Here is a 25647-nt window from a genome sequence, read left to right as displayed (position 1 = left end):
GTTACAAATTTTGGCCGAAATTTCGGAATTTCGGGTTGAAAATTCAGTCCGGAATTTTGAACCAAATTATAAAATTTCGGATTTCACCGAAATTTTGGTTTTCGGTGGGGTCTGAAACGGTTACCGAAACCGAAATTTTAAACCATGCTTATATATCCTTATGTACACTTCTCATTCCCTAATCACTCTTATTCTTTATAATCACACTTGTTCTTTAATCACACTTATCCTCTTAATTACACTTATTCTCTTAGTTACACTTATACTTCTTAATCACTTAGGGTTAAGTCGAATCCAAATCTTGGTCCTTTCAGTAACTCCCCCCAGAAATTTCCTTTCTTCTCTAATTTCTACCAATAGGAAATTAAACAATTCCATCTAATAGGAATTGAGTATAAACTAGCCAATAGGATTTCACTTAACTCTTATCCCGATAGGAATCAAGTACTAATTGAGCACATCCACAATTAATTCACTTAAGTCCCTGCCAATAAGATTTAAGCATTAATTAATACAAGTGTCCCATCACTGTATGGTGTATGTCCTCTATAACAACATGTGTACGCACCCACCCTGTGTATGGTGCACCTCCTCCCTATATCACAAACAATGGGTCCAACCCATTCCACGAGTACAATCAAATTCGAAACCTGGATTGTCCAACTATCCATGAGGGCTAGCAAGTAGTGAGTGGGATAGTCGCAGGGATCCCTGAATAACACCATTAGATCTAAATTACCCCAACCACATCCAATGTGCATATCCTTCCTCCAATCCTATATTTACCGAGTTGGGTCCTATAAGGGTGGACTTCAATTACCCCATACACCTTTCGATCTATGGAAATCGGGCCCAAAAATGCATTTTCAAATCCTCTTAAATTAAATAATGTTTTCTAAAAACATCCGATAAATATTTTATCAAATCAGTCTGGCTAGACATTCTTTCATGAGCCTAGTTGAGGTCGAAACTGTAAATGAATTTTCTATTCAAGAGAGGTGGAGGATCCTTATTGTGCGTCACTATTGATTCCATAGGTTTGTAAAGGGCTCAGAAGCAGATGAAAACTTTATCCACTCTAAAAACAGATGATGGGTCGACTGAGTGTGGGAGTGGCCTTAGCATTTGCACCTTTTGTCCCCAAGGATACTCTTTCTATTTGGGTGTAAATGGGCTGGACTCAATCACATGTTTCATAGAAAATGAATAGCCCAAATATAGATCCGCCCCTATTATAATGTACAATGTGAATCCGATTAGTAGGTGAATTGGCCGGTTCTGCTTCTGCCTGTATGAAACTATCTATCTATATTGTATACTAAAAGTCAGGTGTCATTTTTTTAATATGGAAAATTAAATTGAAATTATGTTTTTGATAGTAATTTTTAATTGGAATTTTTTTTCATGATATGGGGTATTTTGGTCCCCATACTCGTAGAAAATTACCAAAATAATCCCATCTTATAAGAAATGATCAAAATACTTCCAATACTTATGAGGTATGTCTGAATGAAAGATGAGGGTATTTTATATGACATAAGACTTAGAGATGGAGGTATTTTGGCTATTTTTTATAAAACAGGGTATTTTGGTCATTTTATGATATGGGTGTTTTTGGTAATTTTCTATGAGGTCCGGGTATTTTGGTCATTTCTTATGAAATAAGGGCGGTTTAGTCCAATCTCATTGTAATACAAATGAGGTGCACCCACTACACCATGGTGGGTGATACCGTTTGTTCCAAGTGAGGATTAGGTACGTAGCCATTAATACGCCAAAAGTCCTAGCACTGATGGAATGTTTTAGGCTAGCAGCCGAAGTCCCTAGCGGCCCACTTTGTGACTGCTGTTTTTTTTTTTTTGAAAGGTAACAAGTTTATTAGGGATTTGCTAGGGGACCATCGCAGGCATTTCACGGATGGGCTGTTGCATGTAGATGAATTAAATGAATAAGATAAAATCTGAGCCTATGTGGATGCTCTCACATGCAACAGCCCATCAACAAAATGCCTTCTGCGATGGTCCCTAGCAAATCCCGGTTTATTAATTTAGTCGAACCGGTTTACATCGACGTCCACAGGGACAAGATGTCCCACTGATGCAGCATCAGTTACGTAATCCCATGATTTCTGAAAGAAAATATAATTAAAGACCCAAGATAACTGATCATGAAATCCTAAGATTGCCGCTGAAAAACCAACAGGCTACTACCTATTCAACAACAAAAGCACACATTATTAGACTTTAGAATTGGATGACTGGCGTGATTTTTACTTCACAGGAGATTCAAAGCAAAGCCTAGGATATAGACGGTTTGAATCTATTAAAGGTAGAACCCACTACATAATGGGGGAACAAAGAAGAAGATACTATGCTTATGCCACAAAAGGTTAAAAAAATGCTATGATCGATCATCATCATCATTTTTACCTCTTTTTTAAACATGCAAGAGAGATTCTACAGCGTAAAGAATGAAGAAAATACAGATCACATGGTACAATCTTGTGAATCAAATCCCCACTGTTTTCCCTAATAACCATAAAACCAAAGACAACTCAATTCCAAAAATGGTATGAAGATAGGATCTGTCCAGCATGAACCCAAAAACTGTGATGCCAGCTCGGTTGTTCTCAAAATAAGTCACTGCAATGCAAACAGATATATGTATACAAAGGAGGTCAGAGAGAGTCACTGTACTGCAAACAGATATATACAAAAGAGAGTGTGCATGTGTGTGTAGATTTGGATCGAAAGGAACACTTGGACTTCGAGGAAAAGTTATCATCTTCCCTTATGATAGCATGGAAGTTCAAATTCAAAGTGGGAAGTTGGGTTCGGCAAAATAGTGCCAGTTGGGGTTACTCCACGGATTGCATTTTAAGAAATTGGAAGATGACCGTCGTGGGTTCCATTCCAAAGGAAAAGAGGTTAGCTATTTGGAGAACCCCACCACGTGATGTTTTCAAGCTCAACGTCGATGGTAGCTTCCTTGGCAAACCCGGCAAAGCGGGAATCGAATGGGTGTTTAGAGATAGTAATGGCACCATCATCTCTGTCTTCTCTGGGCCGGTTGGGATAACAGACTCTTCTAAAGTGGAGGTTTGAGCTCTTCACTACGCTATGAACTTATTTAGGGACCAAATGGAAGGCGAGTTGTAGGTAAAAGGGAATTCTTCAAATGTCATTTCTTGGGCTCAAGGCTTGACCACTGGTCCGTGGAGATTAGCCAAGTTTTTAGATGAGATTAGTTCTATTATTATTGATAGTTTTCTTTCTTTTGCTCATGGCCATAGGAGTGCCAATGATCTAGCTGATCAACTGGCTATATCCGGGACTTTGAGGGACTTATTGTAGTCCAGGTCATCTCTCCCCCATTGATGTGAATATGTAATCTCTTTTTATGCTTGGAATATATATCTTTTTCGCACACACACACACGCAGAGAGAGAGAGAGAGAGAGAGAGAGAGAGAGAGAGAGAGAGAGAGAGAGAGAGAGAGAGAGAGAGAGAGAGAGAGTTGGTGCCTCACCAAGTGCTTGTCTCTTCTGGAAGGAGATGGTTAGGGCATTGGGAGTTACGAACTTGGTGGCCTCGATGTCTTCGTCTGGAACTTCTTCTTCCGAGTCGGCGTCCAATGGAAACACACCTTGGCCCGAAGAGCTGTACCTTGGTGTCTCAGCCTCCATTGTGTCAAAAGAGTCAATTGTTGCGCATGCATGCCACTTGGCAGCATGGCATGCAATTGCCTGGGCTTTGTGCGTAATCTTCGCCGCGCTGCGCAGGCATATGAAGATGCCGGTCACCAGGCCAATGGAGCAAAGCTGCAAAACCATGAGATACAAATTCAATTTACTTCAATCAATAGAAATTATGAAGGAAATGCCGAATAAAAGAGATTTATGTGGTATGCCAGTTCGTGTGACTACATCCACGAGTGAAGCCGAGCCAATAGCTTCCACTATAGGTGAAAATTACCAAGTACAAGATACCCAAAAGATCTATGGCCAAGACCTTAGAACCCTAATCCTACACCGATACAACAATTTCACCCAAATAAGAAAGTTGGTTTTCTCATGACGATTGAAGAGCTTCCACTATAAATGAAAATTTTCATAGTAAAAGGTCTACAACCAACCAAGATCAACCTAATCCTAGTACTACAATTTCACCCAAACACAGAAACTAAATCATGTTCTCACAATTCAGGCCCCATGATAATAGTAGAGAGTATAGGAATATACATGGGATAGAATTGGAGACTGCACTTAAAAAGCAATGATACAGCACAACTTGATTAAACCAAGTATCGTTGTGAATCAAAGATCACAATCATCTAACCAATAAGCCATGGTGATGGGTACAACACCTCTTATAATACAAAATCGAGTTCAATTTGATCTAGAGAATTAATGCAATGTACTTGACTAGAACGAGAATCTCAATGGGAGTCAATATCACCATCTTTTATTAGGATCTATGGTGATGGGTCCTGACCGATTTGCAAGACTGCCCCCCGGGGAGATGGTATGGTTGTTAGTATGAATTCACACCTTAACTCAATGATGTAGAATTTGTGAAACAACCAATTACTCCAAAAGCTTAAGATGTTAGAGTTGGTGTTATTTAATCATTTATACTTCAAGAGAATTATGATCAACTGAGGTGATGCGAAAATGGAGAAGACTTACAGCGAGTTCACCAGCCTTGAAGATATTGACATCTGAATGAGACTTTGTTGTGATGAGCAGTGAAGCAAACTGGCTCGTGGTCACCAAGATGAGGGCTGACAGGATAAAGGCTCTATACCGATGGCTTATGATATGAAGCTGCTTCCGAATCCTCAAATGTTCCTTCAACACCGACGCAAAGTCCGATTCTTCTTGGAAGACTTGAGTGAAGTCCTCCAAACGCAGTATCTGTAGGTGGCAGATGATATGGAAGAGGATGCACACAAGAAAGAAAATGGACATCCTGTAAAGCCATGAACCGAGTTCGAAGATACAAGCAATTGCGTCACTCACATACACATTGCCTAAGAAGGGTATCCGAGAGGCTCCCGAACAATACCACCATATCTTATAGGCGCTCTCGGCTGTGAAACAAGGGAGAACAAAGAAAGATAGGAGCTTGAAAGATCTCTGCATATACAAGGAAAAAGAAGGATTAATTTCAGTAACATTTTCAGTTCTTTGTGTACACGTGGAGTGGAATTAGTAGGACATTGATTGGTTTTTGCTTGCCCTCCTTTTGTAATTAAAAAGTGTCTGAAGGAAAGAAGAAAAAATAAAGTAAAATTTTCAATGTTTTATGCCCTTGTGGTTAACAGATCAACGATTAATGGATTTTTTCTTTTATTTTTCATTTGAAACCTATATAGTAATGTTTTCTGTTATGTGTTTACCCAATTTTGTTGGTTTGATCAACTGTTTCCCTTTTGTTTCACATGAAAGGGGCTGTAAAGATATATATGCATATGATGAAAGAAGTAAAAGTAACAACTTTTTTGCCTTTTTGTGTAGCCCAAGTGGATCTAATTTGAAAAATAAATAAAAAATCTCTGCATACCGGAAAAGAAGAGAAGATCAGCACAAGTGGTTCTATTGATCAATGGGTATTGGGTTTTATCTGTTTTCCTTCTTTTTCATTTAACAAGCAAAATCTGAAAGATCTTCAAGAAATGAGAAAGAAATACACTTCCAAAATGGTGAATAAAGACCACAATACTATTTTCCAGGGTAAATTTTCAAATAAATAGTAATCTCTACTAAAGCTGTCACTGGCAGCTGCTTGTAACAAACGCAGACAAGGGTCTAAACGTGATCTGTCCACTATGAAGAAAAAAACGACTCAATATATAAATTAGATTTTAGATCTGTTTTATGGTTGCCAAAGACCCCTTTTACCGTCCCTACTTTTCTCTGATATTGTATTGGCTACGCGAAAAGACTCAGGTGGCAGTGGCCTGCTGCTGGAGATTGCTAGGTATTACTACTTTGAAATTTTACCATAATTAGGAGTATTTTGGTTATTTTGGAGAATGCAAGATTTGGCTCCAAGGATTAAGCTCTCCTATCTTGCTTTTTTGCTCAATTGCAAAACCAGAAGCTTTTAACAAAAGTAGTCTTATTTTTGGTTATCTGTTTTCTTATGGGCTGGATTATTTTTGTTTTGAATGGTAACAATAATAATATTGAAAAGAGGAGGATCAAGACGATCCCCGAAAGTACATCAGAGAGGAAACAATGGACATCAAATAATCATAAGACTGAAAATACAACAAGAACTAGGGAGGAAGATAATCGAAAAACTCAATACTCTTCCTAGAGACGCCATCTCTTGCCAATTTATCCGCTATTCTTCTGGGCTGAATTGAGCCCCAAGAATAGCGGATTAGTTTTTACTTTTCCATTTGAAGGGAATTTGAAATATCCCCAAACTCAAGAACAGAAGTAGAAAACAAACAAAAAATATTTCCTGTTTTTTGTAATACCCAAGCTAAGTAGGTCGAATTGGTCAAAGAGTAGTCTATTTCTTCGTTCTATTTTTTTTAATCTGAAAGGAGCTTAAAAAGTCTCTGAACATAATGATAGAAAATAAAGTAGAGCAGTTGATAGTTTTGTTTTCTTTTGTACCAATGTGGATCTAATTAGAAAAAATAACAATCTATTTCCCTTCCCTAACCTGTTTTCTCAGTTTCACCAACATTTTTGATGAAAAATTATTGACAGCAAACAAGAAACAAGAGAATTGATATAATATGAAATCATAAAGATGAAAAATAACATTCTGTTATGGAGTGGAAATCATTTATTTCCATCAAACAATCTTCATTTTTCCAGAAACATATAGACAATTAGAAAACTACATGTACAAGATCTGAAATTGGAAAGCACCCAAAATCACAACAAACTACTTATATTTCGAAAAAACCAATATCTTGAGGAAAACAGAATTTTGAAGAAAGAATAACAGACCAAAAAAACATTTATTACATGGAGGGTTCCTTGTGATATCTTTCACGGATTTCCTTTAGACTCAGAATGATCCAAAATCTTAAAAACAAAATCAGAAACCAACATCACAAGAAAAGACAAAAACCCATTTATCAAATGAAAAATTCCTACATTGGGTGTGAGTAGATTTTACGAAATTTAAAACAACAGACATACATACATTGAGTTGTGCCGTATATCCCTCTCGAACCTTCTCGCTCTCATGACAAAGCTTATCAAGGAATAAAAACCTCCTTAGACCATATTTCCTAACAAAGCTTGAAAGGCAAAGGAAAGAGAGGGTTGAAATTCCAGAGAGAGAAAGCTGAACAATGCTATCAAATGGCCTTCTATGTTTGGTATCGAAATTTGGGCAAGAGAGAACGAAGTGAGAGATAATTGGGACTCCGATTGCAAGGAAGAGAAAAAGGGTCCATGAAATAATGGCCCGGAAAGGCTCCGATTGATCAACGCACATCCATCTAAGCCATGATCTGAAGCTTTGTAATTCGTCTCCTGCATGGGATGCACAACGCAGGAAAGCTTTTTTTCTCAGCAAAGCATCTCCTTCCTCTGCCATGGGAACAGATCCGATAATCACTCTCTTTTTTACGTTCAAACTTGGGTCTTGAATTTAAATATATAGGGATAGATTTGCGTTGTATAATCTTTTATATGATGACTAGCATTGTTAGCCCATGTTATGCATGGGTGTAAAAGTGCAAAATGGTAGACCCCTTCCTATGCATGAGCCTGGGTGGAGATTGTGGGACCCACCCCATCAAAATATGAGAAAAAATGATGGGTTCCACCTTATGCATTGGTTTGAGTGGAGTTTGTGGGACCCAACTTATCAAAACATGGTGTAAAGTGGTGGGACTAACCTTATGCAAGGAGTATGGTGGAGATGGTGCGACCATGCATGGGTGTAAAATGATGCGCCTCATCATATGTATGGATTTGGGGGCCCAGGGGCGAGCCAGGAATTTACACTTAGGGTGGGCAGACTAATTTACACTTGCCTCCATTGGTCATTGGGGGCCATGGCCACGGCCACGTACTAAACTAGCTAAGCATGCATGTACCACCATTGACCATAAAAGGGATTTTGCAAGTTATTAGGGGGGCCATAGCCCCCCTCATGCTATATGTGCATCTGCCCCTGGTGGGCCCTACCATGTCAAAACATGAGTTGTAATATGGTGGCCACACCCATGGCATGTAAAAAAATCCACGTAGAAAAGATTCTAGTAAAAATATTTTACAAAAAAAATATTTCTTGGAAAGAAAACAAATTACAACGGAAAGAAATATGTTTAGTATATTTTATAGTTAGATCGATAGAGAAATGAACTGTTTTGAACGAGAGAATATGTAATGAAATGGAAGTCGTTTTCTGTACATGTTCTTTAAGCGCAATGTCCGCCATTCATGTGGCCCGGGTTTACTATGATGAAGAAGAGAATATAGATAACATTATAGTTCTTGTGAACAGTAGAAAACTAATTTTCACAAAGAACATACACCATGATTGTGTTCAGTGTATGTCTTAAGGAAATGACTTGTTTAATGTATTCTTGACATTTATTTGTTAAAGCTCTCCGTCAATTAAGGAGCTTTACACCATATTAAAAATGCACGCATGTGCTATTCTCCTGGTTGGTTCAGGTGTCCACAAATTATGTCTTTGTTTTGGTTCAATAGAAAGAAATGGAGAGGGTTGAGAGTTGAGAGTGATATTGAGTAGCAATCAAATCATTGGATCTAACATTGTCATATTAGGATACCGTTAACCTACTATTTTTGTTTGTGCTTCTAATAGATTTTGTTGGAAGAGAAATGCACATGATGACACTTGTGCAGATATCTACAGTAGTTGTTTGGTGGGACCCACCATCGATTTTCGTTGATAACCCAAGGTCCCAGGCCTCCTAGCATTATTTTTGAAGAATCTAGATCGGTATTAAAGGGTATCACATATAATAGTTTCTCTAGTAGCATGAGTCGTAGTACTACCCATATTCAGTTTACACCACCAATTGGGATGATTTAGGTCACCAAGTTGTTGTTTGTTTTTTATTTTGAGATCCGATTATGAGTCCAAAACTGATTTATTGGACTCAAAATTACATATACGCCCAATTTATTTTGGATTTTGAGAGCAGATTATGAGTCCAAAACTGATTATATCAGACTCAAAATTGCATTTAGGCCCAATTTATTTTGGATTCGGAGAACCGATTGTGAGTCCAAAACTGATTATTGGACTCAAAAGCTAAAAAGTAAATTCATATTCATTTGTCATATTCTCTCAATTTTATTAGAATGCAATTGGATCTAGTATGAACATGCTATCAGAACCTATATGGAATTTGAGTTCAATAATCAGTTTTGGCTTTACAATAGGTTCTCAAAATAAAAAACAAATAGGGCTTCAAGGTGGGCACATGACTCAAATAGCCATCTACGTTCCATATTAAGATAGTGTTCGAAAGGGTTGTAACCCTAGGCAAAATCGTTACGCTAAGCGGAAGAATAAATCGCGTAGAACAAAATTTTCAATCGATTTTGGCCTAAGCCCAGGAATCCTAGGGTCTAGATGAATTGATGGTGACAAAATAAAATAATAAAATGTAATTTTACCAAAATTACAGCAGCAATAAAACAGCTCGCTTGATCTACTCCTCGAACACTCACGGACGTTCCAAACGCCGCGAATCCACAAGTTGATCCGATGGAATCCTCTATATTGCACAAAGGGAATGAGAATAACGTTTATTCTCTGATGTGATCTGCAGATCCTTGGAGTGGGAATTTGAACTCGATAGATGGAACTTTAGTTGTTTTCTCAAAAACTAGAACTAGAATTTTAGAACTTGAAGATAGAGAGAATGAGAGAAATTTTGGGCGTTTTCCAAGCTTTTGAAATCGTCAATTCCAGTAAGGTGTGTCAATGAGAAACATCCACAAAAGTGTTTATATAGAGTATGGTTTTCCTCTTTAAAAGCTTTCCAATTATTTCTCTTATAATCCTTTGTAAAATAGAAAACTAGTTTTTTTCCTTTTCCAAATAGGAAACCAATAAAGTGGGGATTTCTTTTTTTAAAAATGAACATGGGTTTGCGTCTCTCTTAGGCGTGAATGCCTTCTTGGAAAAGTAAGTTCGCTAATTTTTCTCCTAAAATATCTCCTACAATCTCTCATTTTCCACTTTCCCACTACAAAGCTAGTTGCCAAATTTCGAGTTCATCTTTGGACAATTAAATGGACGAAACATAAAAAATCATAAACGACAAAGTTGTAGACCTTTCAAAGTTGTTCGAAACGAGTACTTATACACTAAATTTGGCTAAGAGGTCAGTAAGTTATGACTATTTTAGTAAAACGAGTCTATAAGCTAAACTAACACTTGTTTATTTACTTTTTTAATTAAATAAACTAATTTCCCCCCATCTTATTTAATATTTAACTAAATTGGTATTCTCATTGCGTACCATTAAAACTACGTAAATCTTTCCCTTTACATCAAATGACACAAAAATAATTCGTGTGTGCAAACCAATAAATGTGGGACCCGTATCAAATAAATATAAACAGGTCATTAAAGCTATGTGTTGGATCGTTGGAGGCATTCAACGGTCGATCCTGCAGAACCCAGCGTTGGGTCCCACTGTGATCTTGTTCCGTAGTCAAAACTACAATCGCATTGAATCAGTGGCCTCCATCGAGACGTAATCCTGAAGATGACCGTCAAATCATCATACCCCAGATCACATCAAATATGTGCAAGTCCCTTTGTGAAATAAACAAGAGGGGGGTGAATTGATTTTAACACTAAATTATGCCTTTTGAAAATTAATTATGAAACCTACTTTGAATTTTCTTCTCTTGATTAGATTTTGGTTAGTTCAAATGAGATCAAAATAAAATGAAATGCCAAACCAAAATTAAGAATGAAAGTGCAAGAAAAATAAAGAACACACCGATATATAGTGGTTCGGGCAATGCCCTACTCCACTCTTCTTAAGATCGTCCTTAAGGTTTTCCACTATGCGAGACCTCCACGATAGCCGGCTCTCAGACGATTACACTTCCAAGGGATATTAAATGAGGATGCCCTACACCTTTACACTGACTCTCCTTCTTCACCGAGTTCTAAGCGATACTCCCTAGGGTATTAAGATAGGATGCCCTAGCCACCTTAGGCGTGAATGCCTTCTTGGATTTCTTTTTTAAAAAATGAACACGGGTTTGCGTCTCTCTTAGGCGTGAATGCCTTCTTGGAAAAGTAAGTTCGCTAATTTTTCTCCTAAAATATCTCCTACAATCTCTCATTTTCCACTTTCCCACTACAAAGCCAGTTGCCAAATTTCGAGTTCATCTTTGGACAATTAAATGGACGAATCATAAAATATCATAAACTACAAAGTTGTAGACCTTTCAAAGTTGTTCGAAACGAGTACTTATACACTAATTTTGGCTAAGAGGTCAGTAAGTTATGACGATTTTAGTAAAACGAGTCTATAAGCTAAACTAACACTTGTTTATTTACTTTTTTTAATTAAATAAACTAATTTCCCCCCATCCAATTGTATAAAATCTCCATCCATATTTTCTATAATTCCCAAAACACCATTTATTTAATATTTAACTAAATTGGTATTCTCATTGCGTACCATTAGAACTACGTAAATCTTTCCCTTTACATCAAATGACACAAAAATAATTCGTGTGTGCAAACCAATAAATGTGGGACCCGTATCAAATAAATATAAACAGGTCATTAAAGCTATGTGTTGGATCGTTGGAGGCATTCAACGGTCGATCCTGCAGAACCAACGTTGGGTCCCACTGTGATCTTGTTCCGTAGTCAAAACTACAATCGCATTGAATCAGTGGCCTCCATCGAGACGTAATCCTGAAGATGACCGTCGAATCATCATACCCCAGATCACATCAAATATGTGCAAGTCCCTTTGTGAAATAAACAAGAGGGAGGTGAATTGATTTTAACACTAAATTATGCCTTTTGAAAATTAATTATGAAACCTACTTTAAATTTTCTTCTCTTGATTAGTTTTGGTTAGTTCAAATGAGATCAAAATAAAATGAAATGCCAAACCAAAATTAAGAATGAAAGTGCAAGAAAAATAAAGAACACACCGATATATAGTGGTTCGGGCAATGCCCTACTCCACTCTTCTTAAGATCGTCCTTAAGGTTTTCCACTATGCGAGACCTCCACGATACCCGGCTCCGAGGCGATTACACTTCCAAGGGATATTAAATGAGGATGCCCTACACCTTTACACCGACTCTCCTTCTTCACCGAGTTCTAAGCGATACTCCATAGGGTATTAAGATAGGATGCCCTAGCCACCTTAGGCGTGAATGCCTTCTTGGATTTCTTTTTTAAAAAATGAACACGGGTTTGCGTCTCTCTTAGGCGTGAATGCCTTCTTGGAAAAGTAAGTTCGCTAATTTTTCTCCTAAAATATCTCCTACAATCTCTCATTTTCCACTTTCCCACTACAAAGCCAGTTGCCAAATTTCGAGTTCATCTTTGGACAATTAAATGGACGAATCATAAAATATCATAAACTACAAAGTTGTAGACCTTTCAAAGTTGTTCGAAACGAGTACTTATACACTAATTTTGGCTAAGAGGTCAGTAAGTTATGACTATTTTAGTAAAACGAGTCTATAAGCTAAACTAACACTTGTTTATTTACTTTTTTTAATTAAATAAACTAATTCCCCTCTTCCAATTGTATAAAATCTCCATCCATATTTTCTATAATTCCCAAAACACCATTTATTTAATATTTAACTAAATTGGTATTCTCATTGCGTACCATTAGAACTACGTAAATCTTTCCCTTTACATCAAATGACACAAAAATAATTCGTGTGTGCAAACCAATAAATGTGGGACCCGTATCAAATAAATATAAACAGGTCATTAAAGCTATGTGTTGGATCGTTGGAGGCATTCAACGGTCGATCCTGCAAAACCCAACGTTGGGTCCCACTGTGATCTTGTTCCGTAGTCAAAACTACAATCGCATTGAATCAGTGGCCTCCATCGAGACGTAATCCTGAAGATGACCGTCGAATCATCATACCCCAGATCACATCAAATATGTGCAAGTCCCTTTGTGAAATAAACAAGAGGGGGGGTGAATTGATTTTAACACTAAATTATGCCTTTTGAAAATTAATTATGAAACCTACTTTGAATTTTCTTCTCTTGATTAGATTTTGGTTAGTTCAAATGAGATCAAAATAGAATGAAATGCCAAACAAAAATTAAGAATGAAAGTGGAAGAAAAAGAAAGAACACACCGATATATAGTGGTTCGGGCAATGCCCTACTCCACTCTTCTTAAGATCGTCCTTAAGGTTTTCCACTATGCGAGACCTCCACGATACCCGGCTCCGAGGCGATTACACTTCCAAGGGATATTAAATGAGGATGCCCTACACCTTTACACCGACTCTCCTTCTTCACCGAGTTCTAAGCAATACTCCATAGGGTATTAAGATAGGATGCCCTAGCCACCTTTACAATGATAGAAGATGAAGATTTTGCTTGGCTTCTCTTGAAAGCTTGATGCACAATGTTGTCTCTTTGATTGCTTCTTGAATAGTGGTTGCAAGTGAAAGCTCTAAATCCCAACTCAATAGATTTGCAAGTGCAAGGCAAGTTTGGGGAGAAAACAAAATCTTAAGCACAAATAGGTTGCAAGTTTGCTTGAATGCTTAAGGAGGTTTTTCAAATATTCAAGAGGGAGGAAATAATCCTCTTGAAGGAGTATAAATAGCCTCTTGATGAAATATGACCATTTGGGATTAAGGAAAACAAAAAAAACAATTTTTAATTAAAAAACCAACGGCTATTTTTTGAGTTGTTGCGACGTTCTCGAAGTTCCGAGAACCGTTCTCGGAGTTCCGAGACATATTCTCGGAGTTCCGAGAAAACGGCCAGAAGATGGAAAAATTCTACTAAACCATTTCTCGGAGTTTCGAGAAAATGACTAGAAGTGAAAAAATACTACTAGACCATTTCTCGGAGTTCCGAGGGAACTCTCGGAGCTCCGAGAAAAATCTTGGAGTTCCGAGAAGCCTAAAAATAAGCATATTTTGTGTTTTTATTGCTTATTTGATTTTGGGCTTTTGGAACTCAATCCCTATGATAATTTTGGAATGTTTATAAGGGTCCCAACATGTTGGTTCACCACATAACCATTCACTAAACCTTTTAAGTTCTTAAGTGGTTTTAGAAACTATTTTGAAAACATTGCCTTGACTTATAAATCTAAAGAGAAAAGATGTACATGGAATCTAGGTAAACCTCAACTTCTCTTTAGCCTTGGTCTTCAATTGGTCTTCCATCTTGTGTATGCTTGCTTGAGAGATGATGTGAGCTCCACTTAGCTCATTTGACTCTTGTGTGGTACATCTTCAAGCATGACCATGTAGTGTGTTAGTTTCTTTAATGATCAATCCTATCTTAAACACGACACTTCAAGGCAAATTGATTAGTATTCAATAACATAATCAATTATGTTTAGAATCATCAAAACAAGATAGGAGAGTAGACCCTTGGGCTTACACTTTATAGACACCCCATTTTGAACGGACCCTTTTCCCCAAAATCAGATAAAATCCCGAAAGTTGAGTCGAGGTCCCAAACCGAATCCCCGAATTCCTGAATAAGTGGACCCCAAATGCGAAGAAAATCTGAAATGGTACCAACCTGTTATGCTCATTGGTATGTGCAAGTTCCCTAGAGGGTAGTCGATACTTTAAAGAGGACATCCGCAAAATTTCGGACAAATTGAAAAAATAAATAATGGAAAAGACATTTGGTGGGGTGCAATTATCAACATATAATTGTGCAAATGTCGGAGAAGGGGTGAATTAGCGAGGACAGATGTGTCGGTACCAACCTTATAAACAATAGAAGCAAGGTTCAAATACCTTCCCCATCCTTTTATCTAGACCCCCCTGTACAATTAAAATTCATGAAAATACACTTCAAGGTGGCTTTCCATGTAAAGAGAAGGGGGTCAAATATATAATTTTTCATTTGGAGTTGTTTCACCTTAGGACACCCCCTCTAGCTAAAAAGAGTAGTCATAAGTGCACTAAGGGTGGTTGTCCAGGGCAATATAAAGGGGTGAAATATATCATAATGTAAAAGGTGGGTGATTTATCAAATCATGGGTGTGGTCATACCAATTACCATGCATATTTCACCCAAAGAGAAGACAAGTTGAAGGGGTGCTATTACTAAAGCTTGGGGGTGCAAATATCAGCCCTCGCTCTCTCTTTAAAAGGGTAGTCGGCTAGGGTTTTGAGAGGGGGGGCTTCTTCATTTTCTTTTCTAAAAAAGAGGAGACCCCATTTTGCAGTCACAAAAAAAAAACGGAGCAGAGCAAGGAGAGAGAGCCGGAGAGAGTGAGAGATTCTTCTTCGTTTTGATATCACAGAGAGAGAGAGAGAGAGAGAGAGGGAGGTTTGTGGGTTTGGAAGTCAGCCACCACCGGCACCACCATCTTCTCCGGCCGGATTGCCGGAATCCGGCCACTACTCCACCCTTGCCTCCATGACAGCCGCTACTCCCACCTAATTTCCTCTTCACCATCACCTTCTCTTTTTTTTTCTCCACTACTATCTCTGCAACTACCATAGCAATCGGCATACACGCGAAGCGCAGAGGCGTTGGCAAAGAGGGATCAAGCACAATCGCCACCGACCAAATCAAGCAGATTCTCAGATTCCGACCATCATCAATCGCCGGGTACCCACAGCTCGGTTCTCCAAAAAGAAGTAGTAGTCAAACCCAAGCCTCGTTGCCACGATTTTGGAACATCGACTCCAGGAAGGAAGCATTTGCCCATTGCAGATCTTAGGCAAGGATACTATAGTTTTATGCGTTGTAGTTATGGGTGTACTGTCGTAATAAAAAGGAGAAGAAAAGATAGTGTGTTTCACATTTCAAGGGTATTAATGTTCCTGGTTTGTAACTTGTCGAGGTCCTTCGGAGTCTGTTAAAATCCTCGGGTAAATCCTTAACTCCACCACCCCTACACCTCCCCTTTTTCAACCCAATTTCCATCGAACCATTTCTTCAAACCCATCTCATTTGTCTTCCCAGCCACCACTAAAAACTACCTCTAACAGATCCATCTAACCCATCTCCTTAAGAATTGGTTTGGGAATTGATTTAAATTTCAAGGGTAGATGAGTTACAGAGAAGAAAGAAGGAGGAGATCAATTAAGAGCTTCTAATTTTTCTTGGAGGAGAAAGAGCTGATCCAATCCGCAAGGGTAGCATCGAGATTAGAGATCCAAAGCTAATCTATTTGACCTAAGACTCAAGTAATCTCTTCATTTCTCTTTAATTCAAATCTAATAGGTGAATCATATTGTTTAGAATCATGTAGGTCTGCAATTTTGGTTTGGTTATTGTGGATGGCTGAGATCGCTTAATCTGTTAGATTTCTTCGTGTAGTTTAATTGTAGGAGTTAAAAGGGGTTGGATCTCAATTGGTTCAATTTCTTGAAATCCAGTTGTGTATAAAAAAGAAGCCCCATTCCTTGACACTGTGGCTATACATCAACATAGCCATGTCTAATGATTCCATAGAGTCTTTCCTATTTTGATTAATTCCATGGAGTTTCCTTTGTATCCTTACCCCTTTACCCTCCTTGTCCTCCTCCTTATACTAGGATTTCTCATAGGGGTTTAGGAATTTCTCTTTCTTTAGGACCTTTGTTTCTTATAGGGTTCAGGGGTTCTACCTTGTCTTCTTTCGGGACTACTCTCCTCATGTTCCTAGGGATCCTACTCGAGCTTCGGGATTCTTTCAACTATAGGGACATTTTCTTGGGTTTCTTTTTCTTTTAGAGTCATTCTCCTTATGTTCCTCGGGATCCTTTTCGAGCTTCAAGATTCCCTCAATTACAGGAACACTCTCGTCGGGTTTAGGCGACGACGGACGGAAACCTCCTGGGTCCCTTCAACCAAAAGGGATAAGCAAGAACATAAAAATCAAATAACAAAAATCCAAAAAAACATCAAAAAACACTTAAAGCGTATTTTGAAAAACTGTTTCGAACTACGTTGACTTGATCCCTTTTCACAGGGTACGTAGGCAGCTTGGGACCGTCATCCCAAGTTCAGTCAAACTTTTCAATAAAATCATTTAAACCTTTCAAAAAATCATTCAAACTTTTCTCAAAAATCTTTCAAACCTTTTTAAATAAAACATTTTCAAACCTTAAGAAAAAATATGCAAAAACCAAAATGGGCAAGGATGGGGATTGCCAGGTCAGTCGGAGCCTTCTTTTCACTTCATTTCCGATTTCGATCTTGGTTTTCCGATTTTATTGGTTTTTCGATGTTTTATCGAGTTTTGGGACGGGTGACGAAGTAGCGTGGCCCCTTCACAGGGATTGTCCTCCCTGAGCCCAATGATAGGCTATGATGATCGCGAGACTTGTCCGATCTTTAGCAGATCAGGATCACTGAACTCGATTCCTTTAGAATCGCTCCCTGAGTCTATCGTATATCCCTTTTTCTTTTCCCTGGCATGTTTGATCTTCACATTCCGTTGATTTTCCGATTCCTTTCTTTCCTTGTATCTTTCAACTTGTTGAGTGTTTGTCTTTGCTTTCTTAAGTATTACTTTTAGCTTGCTTACTGTTCTAGCATGTGATCAATTGCTATTTTCTTAGCATTATCTCTTGTATAGGCTCGCATGCTAGTGTGTTTATTTTATTACTTTGGTAATTTACTATTGTGCTTATCTGTCGTCTCACATGCTTAGTTGTAGCACTTATTCATTCATCTTATCTTGATTATCTGCTTAGACGTAGCTCTTTACTGTTTTTCCTGATTATCTCATCTTATCTGTCATTATCTGCTTAGCTGTAGCTGTGCGTGCGGATGTTACTGCTTTCCTAGATGTGATGGGTTAGGATTAGATGCGGTGAGTTAGGATTTGGATGTTTATTTTCTTTTGCCCATTCCCGGGTCATGCATGCTTAGATAGACATTTTCTCGGGGATACTCGTTCCCATTTCACATGATTTTAGCCCAAAACTCTTCAAAATTAATTTAAAATGGCATAAGAGACCAGGTGCTTGCACTTGGGCGAATTGGGGGCGCTTAATACCTTTCTCATTCGTCATGAGGCACGGACTTTTGTATCTCTGGTTATCCGTTGCAACAGAGTATTTCATGGGATCCAGGGCCCATTTCCTTGGATGACGACTCTTCTTTGTTATAGGTACATCTTGGTTCCGGGCTGGTCCTTGAATCGAGAGGTATGTCATTTATATCGCCACCCATGCTGCGAGTGACATCATTTCGATAGTTCCTTGGTAGAGCTCTCCTTCACATTGTGGAGATCTTAGAGGATTGACGTGGGATCTCGTGTCCCTCGCCCACCGTCCTCGGGATCGGGGTCCACACCCTTCTCCTTACCACATCTACAGAGTTGGGTCCTACAGAGGGTGAACATATACTACTTCCTGGGCCCACTCATGGTATACCTTTCAATCAAGCAGTTCATGGCTGCAAATGCATTAGCAAAAATCATGTCAAAATATATTTTGGAAAATCATTTGATAAACTTTTTATCATATCCACTTGGCCAGGTAATTTTATAGGTCTATTGCTCTGACCAAAACTATAGATGTTTCCCAACAATTTGGGCAAAGAATTCCATGTTAGATATCCCTATTAGTCTCATAGGCTTATCCAACATTCCAGTACTATGCTTAGGTGATCATTAAAAGAAACACTATTAGATATACCAAGAAATAAAGATGAGCCCACAGACTGATATGATCCCTCAGGTCGAAGGACATGTAAATGGTCATGTATGGTAGAATAGCCCTACTGTCTCCTGTCCAAGGCTATTCTAGTATGATCATATTCAGTGTGCGATCCTACCGTACCCACTCTTCTTGCTTAGGGTCCACTTCTCAAGTGACTGAAATAAGCCACTCCATGACACATGCATGTAGGTAAAACTAGTGCTAGTTGTGTACAGGAGGAGATGTCCAATTTCGACCCCAACTAGAAACCATTAAGGTCTGCAAAGAACCGAAATTTCATGTCTCCTTGCCCCCTAGAATCTGTAAATCCTTGAGCATGGGATTCCTACTTTGCTCCCTAAGGACAAATATGTGTAAAACAATTAAGCACATCTCACATTAATTAAATAACACCCATCAATGTCACGAAATAAAACTTTAGTTAATTAATAAGCAAAGTACATTGGTTTTTAGGGCACTAACTCTAACAGATAGGGCACGTTTGGGGCATAAAAATCTTTTAAGACGAGAATCATTTTTTTATATATAAAAATGGTAATGTACAACATCGACCCACTATGACATTTACAGGTGATCTGGTTCCTATATATGGTTGGCCATCATAAATCTTGCTAATTTCCCTTTACTCCGTTCTCATTGAATGAGTCTAGATCTTCGATCAAGCATGATGAAGAAACGTCCTTTTAAGATCTCTTAAAGATATTGATTTTTACACCATCAATGTTGCAAATGAGATCTTTGTTTGGTATTGGACCTGGATCCATTGGGTCCACCAGTGTGGCCCATCACGTCAACAGTCCTAATCACCACTTACACATGGTTGTTTTGGTTATAAAGAGGAGATTATCTTGCTTGTCCATCACAAAGGTGAAAGCTACAAAATTTTAAGTGTAACAAAACCTATGTGTAAGATTCAATGTAGAATCTGAGGCTTCAATGAATGGACTGTTATTTCTGGTATTTCAGTGTACTAATAAAAATACAGAGAGTAAGCAATAATAGATATTAAAAGTATTGGGTATCAGCAAACACTTGAGATGATGGGTTATTTTGAGTAAACAGAGTTAGTCGTAAGGTTCCAAATATATGAAAATAAGTAGTTCAAATACTGGGCTTTGTCTCAAACAACGGAATAGATAGCATGTGTGGACCCCGATCCTGAGGAGGCGGTGAGGGAACGGTCCCCCGTCGGTCCTTTGGATCATCTACGTGAAGGAGACCTCTACTAAGGAACTCTCGGAACAGGTGTCACCCTCATAGCATAGCACGAGTGGCGATAAATGAATGAGATACCTCTTGATTCGAAGCCAAGGCTCGAAACCAAGACGTACCTAAAATAACTCAGAGTCGCCATCTAGGGAAGTCGCCTTGGAACCCAAAAACAAATAACCAGAAATATATATGGGTTCGTGCCTGATTACGGATGAGGAAGGTCCGAAGAGCATCTCAATCCGTCCAAGTGCAAGCACTTAGTCTCTTATACCATTTTTTAATTAACTTTGATGAATTTTGGGCAAAAATCATGTGAAATGGGAACGGGCATCCCCGAGAAAACGTCTACCTAAACATGCATGACCCGGGGATGAGCAAAATAAAATAAAACATCCAAATCCTAAAGAGAAGTGATATCAGTATCACCTGACATGGGAATAGACACTATAATCCATCATCTCTCAAAGAGGTGGAGAAAACTAGAGTTAATCCCATATCAGATAACCCTGTTATCTATCTCAGCACATCCATCTAACATCCATACCAAAAGAGAGTGCTAACATCAATTTCATATGTTATTAGAACTAACACTAGAATTCGCCGTCTCTCATAGAAAGGCGTCGAAGACTAATGCTACTCTAATACTAGATAACTTAGATATCTGTCTCTAGTCATACATCTAATCCTAACCAACACATCTAGTAAGCAGTAAACAAACGCATGCATATCTATAAAAACTAAACACGATGTACCTGCGTAAAGAACAAACGTCAGAAAATGATAGTAGAAATGATAATCAATAATAATAAAGGCTACAGCTAAACATATAAGAGCTATAACTACTCATGTAAGGAACAACTAATAAAGAACAATAAAGAAACTACAACTAAACATGTGATGGCTACAGTTAAGCATGTGAGAGCTACAGCTAAGCATGTAAGTAAACAAATAAGGAAATCAACTAAGTCAGAAAGAAAACCCACTATTATACACATAAGCAAGAAATAATGATAATCATAAACACAAACCCTAAAACGCTAACAACTAACCCTAAGACCTTAAACTTTTTCGCCCGATTCTTTGGATGGTTTGGTGTTCATCCAAAGCTGCCTACGTATCCCCGTCTCCACAAGAATCAAGGCAACGTAGTTCTTTGCACCTATTCTAAACTATGATGCCTAAGACATTTAGACCACTAAACTAGACTCAACCTAAAAGACTAGACTGATTTTTAAAGCTTCTTGAACGTTTATTTAAATTCAAGTGGATTGCAGATTTTAAGACACCATATATGCTCTAACTAAATGCAAGTTAGCCCTAAACTAATGTAGGTGATTCCTATATCTTATATGTAACTAGGTTGTATGTCCTAAGAAAAATAATGGGTAGACTAACGCATCATATTCTAGTTATCAGTCGGCGATATGGATCGCCAACTGACCGGAAGGAGGCGTTCCTAGCGGGGACAAACTCCTAACTCTAACACAAACACGAACAAAACACACAACATATCAAAACACCCTATCTAGGACAAACTCCTAATTCTAAAGGAAGAGCTTTTCAAAAACATATTTTATGAAAGCTTTTTGTATTTTTAAAAGGGTTAAATGATTTATTTACAAAGTTTGGTTGGACTTGGGAAAAATATTCCAAGTTACCTACGTACCTCATGGAAGATGATCAAACCAACGTAGTTCGGAAACAAACTTTCCTAACTACTCTATAAAAATTTTAACTTTTCAAATGTTTCAATGTTTTTGAATTTTTAAAATGTTCCAGTGTTTTTTAGATTTTAAAATATTTTAACCCTAAAAAAGGGAACCCACAAACAACACACTAGGGCCAAACCTAGGGCTAAAGGAAAAACCCCTAAACAAACAAACTCATTAAAAGTGAAATGATCACAAAATGAGTAAACTAATGTCCCAAGAATATGAAAAATGATCTAAGATCCCAAGCAGATAAGATTCTAATAAGACTAAACAGGTCTTTAAGATAAAATGAGTGACAACAATACTAAAGGACAAGCTCCCATCTAAAAGACAGATATTCTGACTAAAAAATAAACTCCTAGCCTATAGGATAGACTCCTAATCAAACATCATTAAGGAAGGGGCAATCAAATCAAAGACTCGCTAATAACGCTACCAAAATAAGTTTGTAAATAAGTCAAGGAATCACTAATAACTCTACCAAAGGGAGGGCCAAAGGTAAATGACTCTTTCTAGAATGAGAGATAAACATGGGTACTAGTGAGACTGGGCAAGTCTCCTAGTCCCAAAGGTGGGCTCCAAGTAACCTTATCATCGCCCCTACAACGATAAATACGGGATTAGGCAACTAGACCAAGTTGGTCTCCAACTAGTAGGGGGACAAGTTAGGGTACAACTTAGAGAGGATTCTATAAATGAGGCCAAGAACTGAGCAATGAAGGGAGCTAATGAATGACTCTAGAAAATATCTAAAAGACTACGTTAGTCTTTACAAAAAGGAAAAGGGAAGAGGGATTGCTATAAGAACCAAGCAAGTCCCCTAAATGATGGGCTTGGGATGACTCCTTCATTGCCCTTGCAATGAGGGAAGGATTAAAGAAAAAATAATAATGCGTGCAAAAGATGTAATCAATGGGCAATGATGCAACCGAGAGGCCAGAGATGTAAGCAATGGATCTCAAAGACGAAATGAGACATGGCATGTCTCCAAGAATGAAACTCGTAAGATTTGGAAGGTTTAAACATGTTTTAAAAGTGATCCTATGAGTTTTAAATGCTAAGTTGTCATTTAGTTCAAGAACCGGAAGAATGGAGCAAGCTTGTTCGTGATGTGTCTCTAGCAAGGTCTTAGCATTTTTTAATCCTTAATTTCAGCTTCTTTTAGATATTTTCAGCATGTTTTGTTAAGGTTTGATCATGATTAAATCATTTGTTTGCATTCATCATTGATTTCAATCACTTAGCATTGAAAAGGCATTGAAAGCACACAACACAACATGCAAATTTCACTAAAAATGCACAAAAATTCAAAATAAATCATAAGAATTACTCTATATATGATTTACAATCTGCTAGCATGCTCAACATAATAAAAAAACATCCATTTGAATTATTCTACGCTCAAAACAACCTCAAAAAAATCCACCAAACATGCAATTTTCACCAAAAAGGGTAAAAAATGCCAAACAATTCATGAAAATTATTCAATATATCATTTAAAACTTGTTAGCATGCTCATCATATCCAACTATAAGCATTAAAAATGACTTAGGCCTAAATAGCTTTGAAAAGCAATAAAAGGCAAAATCACAACTAAAGAGGCAATTTTTACAAAAAGTCTCAAAAATGGCAAATAAATCATAGAAAATATCCAAAAGATGATTAATAACTTGCTACCAAACTCAAAACATCCAAAAACATCCACTAAAAATGGTTAGAGCTCATGTTTCCATGATTTTCAAGAAATTGTGTAGTTATGTCATATAGTGTGAAAATGCAACTTTGCATTGAATTTCGGACCTCTCAAACATCAAAACCATAAAAAATCCTACTAATCAAAATTGTAGATCTCAACATAAATGACATTTTCTCAATTTAACACTTCATTTGGATCCGCCCAGAAGTGGCCAGAAAATGGCCACTTCCGATCTATCACCATTAAAAGACATTAGTGTTTCAGCTGAACGTTCGCGCTTCGTTTTGCACTCAAAACATCATTTCTGTAAACTTTGCTCAACAACAAAGTTTTAGGAAAACATTCAAGGAACAACTTTGTCTTCTACAGCTCCGCCAGATCTTGCCAGAAGCTCCCAAAAAATAGCCGACAATCTGCTGTTACAGCAAACACAATTTTTTCAGAAAACTGAAATTTTAAAAGTGATTTTTGACACACAGACATTGTTTCTGAAAAAATGAGAAGATTGACAAAGTTTTAGAAAATCTTGTGGTGAACAACTTTGTCTTCAATGGTTCCGGCCGAATCCAGTCAGAAGCGGCCCAGAAGTTACTCGACGCAATAAATTTTCAAAAACTTAAAAAATTAACACATTGAATGGCTGAAATTTAAAAATAGCATAACTCTCTCATCCTTTGGCAAACTTTAGGCCGCAATATGCCAAATCGAATATCTCGACAAGCTCTACAACTCTTATGTGAAGTACAATACTCAGTTCTAACAGGATTTTAGTGAAAAACTCAAAAAACAAATCTGGACAGCATGTATTTTGAAGTTTTCATCATCTTACAAAAGCATTTCACATCAAAATCCTAGATCTATCATGGATTTCACTAGATATTCACATCACACATATATTAACGGATATATTTTTGAATTCCAAAGCCTAACACATCAGATCTAAAGATTTTCACAAAAATCATCTAAGAATTCATCATTTTAACATAATTTTTCAGCTGAAATCTTAAAATTGGCTTAACTTCTTCGTTTCTTGGCCAATTTTGAACCACCATTATACGCCAAATCGAAGATCTCAACGAGCTCTACACCTCTACATAAGAAATTTTTACAAATTCCAACTAAAAATGGATGAAAAATAGCAAAAATGAATCTAGCCAGCACATATTTTCGCTATTTTCACATCGAAATTCAACTAGAACTCGAAGTCTAAGGTGAATTACTTTAGATCTACATGAGACATGTTTTTAAACATATTTTAATAGATTTTAGCCCTAGTTTGCTAGATCTAACAATTTTTAGACATTTTTCACTAGATTTTCCATTTTAGGTTAGATTTTCTAAGAAAAACTCAAAATCTACTAACCTTTGATGCAAAAAATGAAAAACTCCATCTTTTGATGTGAATTCAATCAACCATGAGCTTCTCCTTTGATCTCCTCCCCTGCTAGCTCTTCTTCTTCTTCTTTCTCTCTCTTTTCCTCACTTTCTCTCTCTATAAAGCTCTCTTTCTCTTTCTAAAATTCTCTCTCTAAAAAGATATTGAAACCCTAATTTTCTTCAAATGAGAGAGCCCACACCCGCTATTTATAAATTTTAGGCATAATGTTTTACCCCTTTAAGTTTACAAGACACCCCCTTTTATTTATATTTTGTGTTTTAACTAAAAAAACGAATAATTCCAAGCAAAACTTTTCATGGGCGACATTACATGGATAATGCATCTCCATTTCCGCTCTAGTGTAAAAACTGGCTGGCTTACAGGATATTTCACTTTCCTTTGTACTATCTAACTCGGCTTGTCTTATTAGACAATTCTTGGCGGATTTTGATGAAATTTTACGGGGACCTAACTGGTATCCTAACCTAGGGTAAAATTTGGACTCTAATTCAGTTATTTGCTAGGGTTTTTAGTTAAACCAAGTAATTAGGGTTCGGTCAAAATGGGGTGTCTACAGCATGCGGATAAATAATTAAAATGAATAAAAGATAGATACATAAATTTGATACAAGAGAAGTGATAGAAAGAGATCCACTTAAAATAAACCAAATCAGGCCAAGATGTATGATTTTTTTCATTAGTTCTTTACAAGCACTGAGATGTATGAGAGTATGCAACTGACTAGTGAGTAAATAATCGTTTTATATTGATTATCTACAAGAAATTGAATAAAATTCAGCAAGAAG

The 25647-nt window shown here is 37.5% G+C and overlaps 1 protein-coding gene across 1 annotated transcript; it reads right to left on the bottom strand.

Moving 5' to 3' along the window:
• Window positions 1-2310: 2310 nt before the first annotated feature.
• On the bottom strand, window positions 2311-7609 carry LOC143862418 (uncharacterized). The gene is made up of 4 exons (XM_077373466.1): window positions 7172-7609; window positions 4687-5136; window positions 3528-3819; window positions 2311-2642 (listed from the first exon to the last, which is right to left on the bottom strand). The coding sequence occupies exons 1-4, from the start codon at window positions 7568-7570 to the stop codon at window positions 2509-2511; spliced, it is 1275 nt and encodes a 424-aa protein (XP_077229581.1). The 5' UTR covers window positions 7571-7609; the 3' UTR covers window positions 2311-2508.
• Window positions 7610-25647: the final 18038 nt, after the last annotated feature.

The sequence above is a fragment of the Tasmannia lanceolata genome, unplaced genomic scaffold, assembly GCF_043159265.1.
Source record: "Tasmannia lanceolata isolate RefF3 unplaced genomic scaffold, GAP_Taslan_0.1 ptg000003l, whole genome shotgun sequence".
Lineage (NCBI taxonomy): Eukaryota > Viridiplantae > Streptophyta > Magnoliopsida > Canellales > Winteraceae > Tasmannia > Tasmannia lanceolata.
This window is presented reverse-complemented; position numbering and strand designations above follow the sequence as displayed.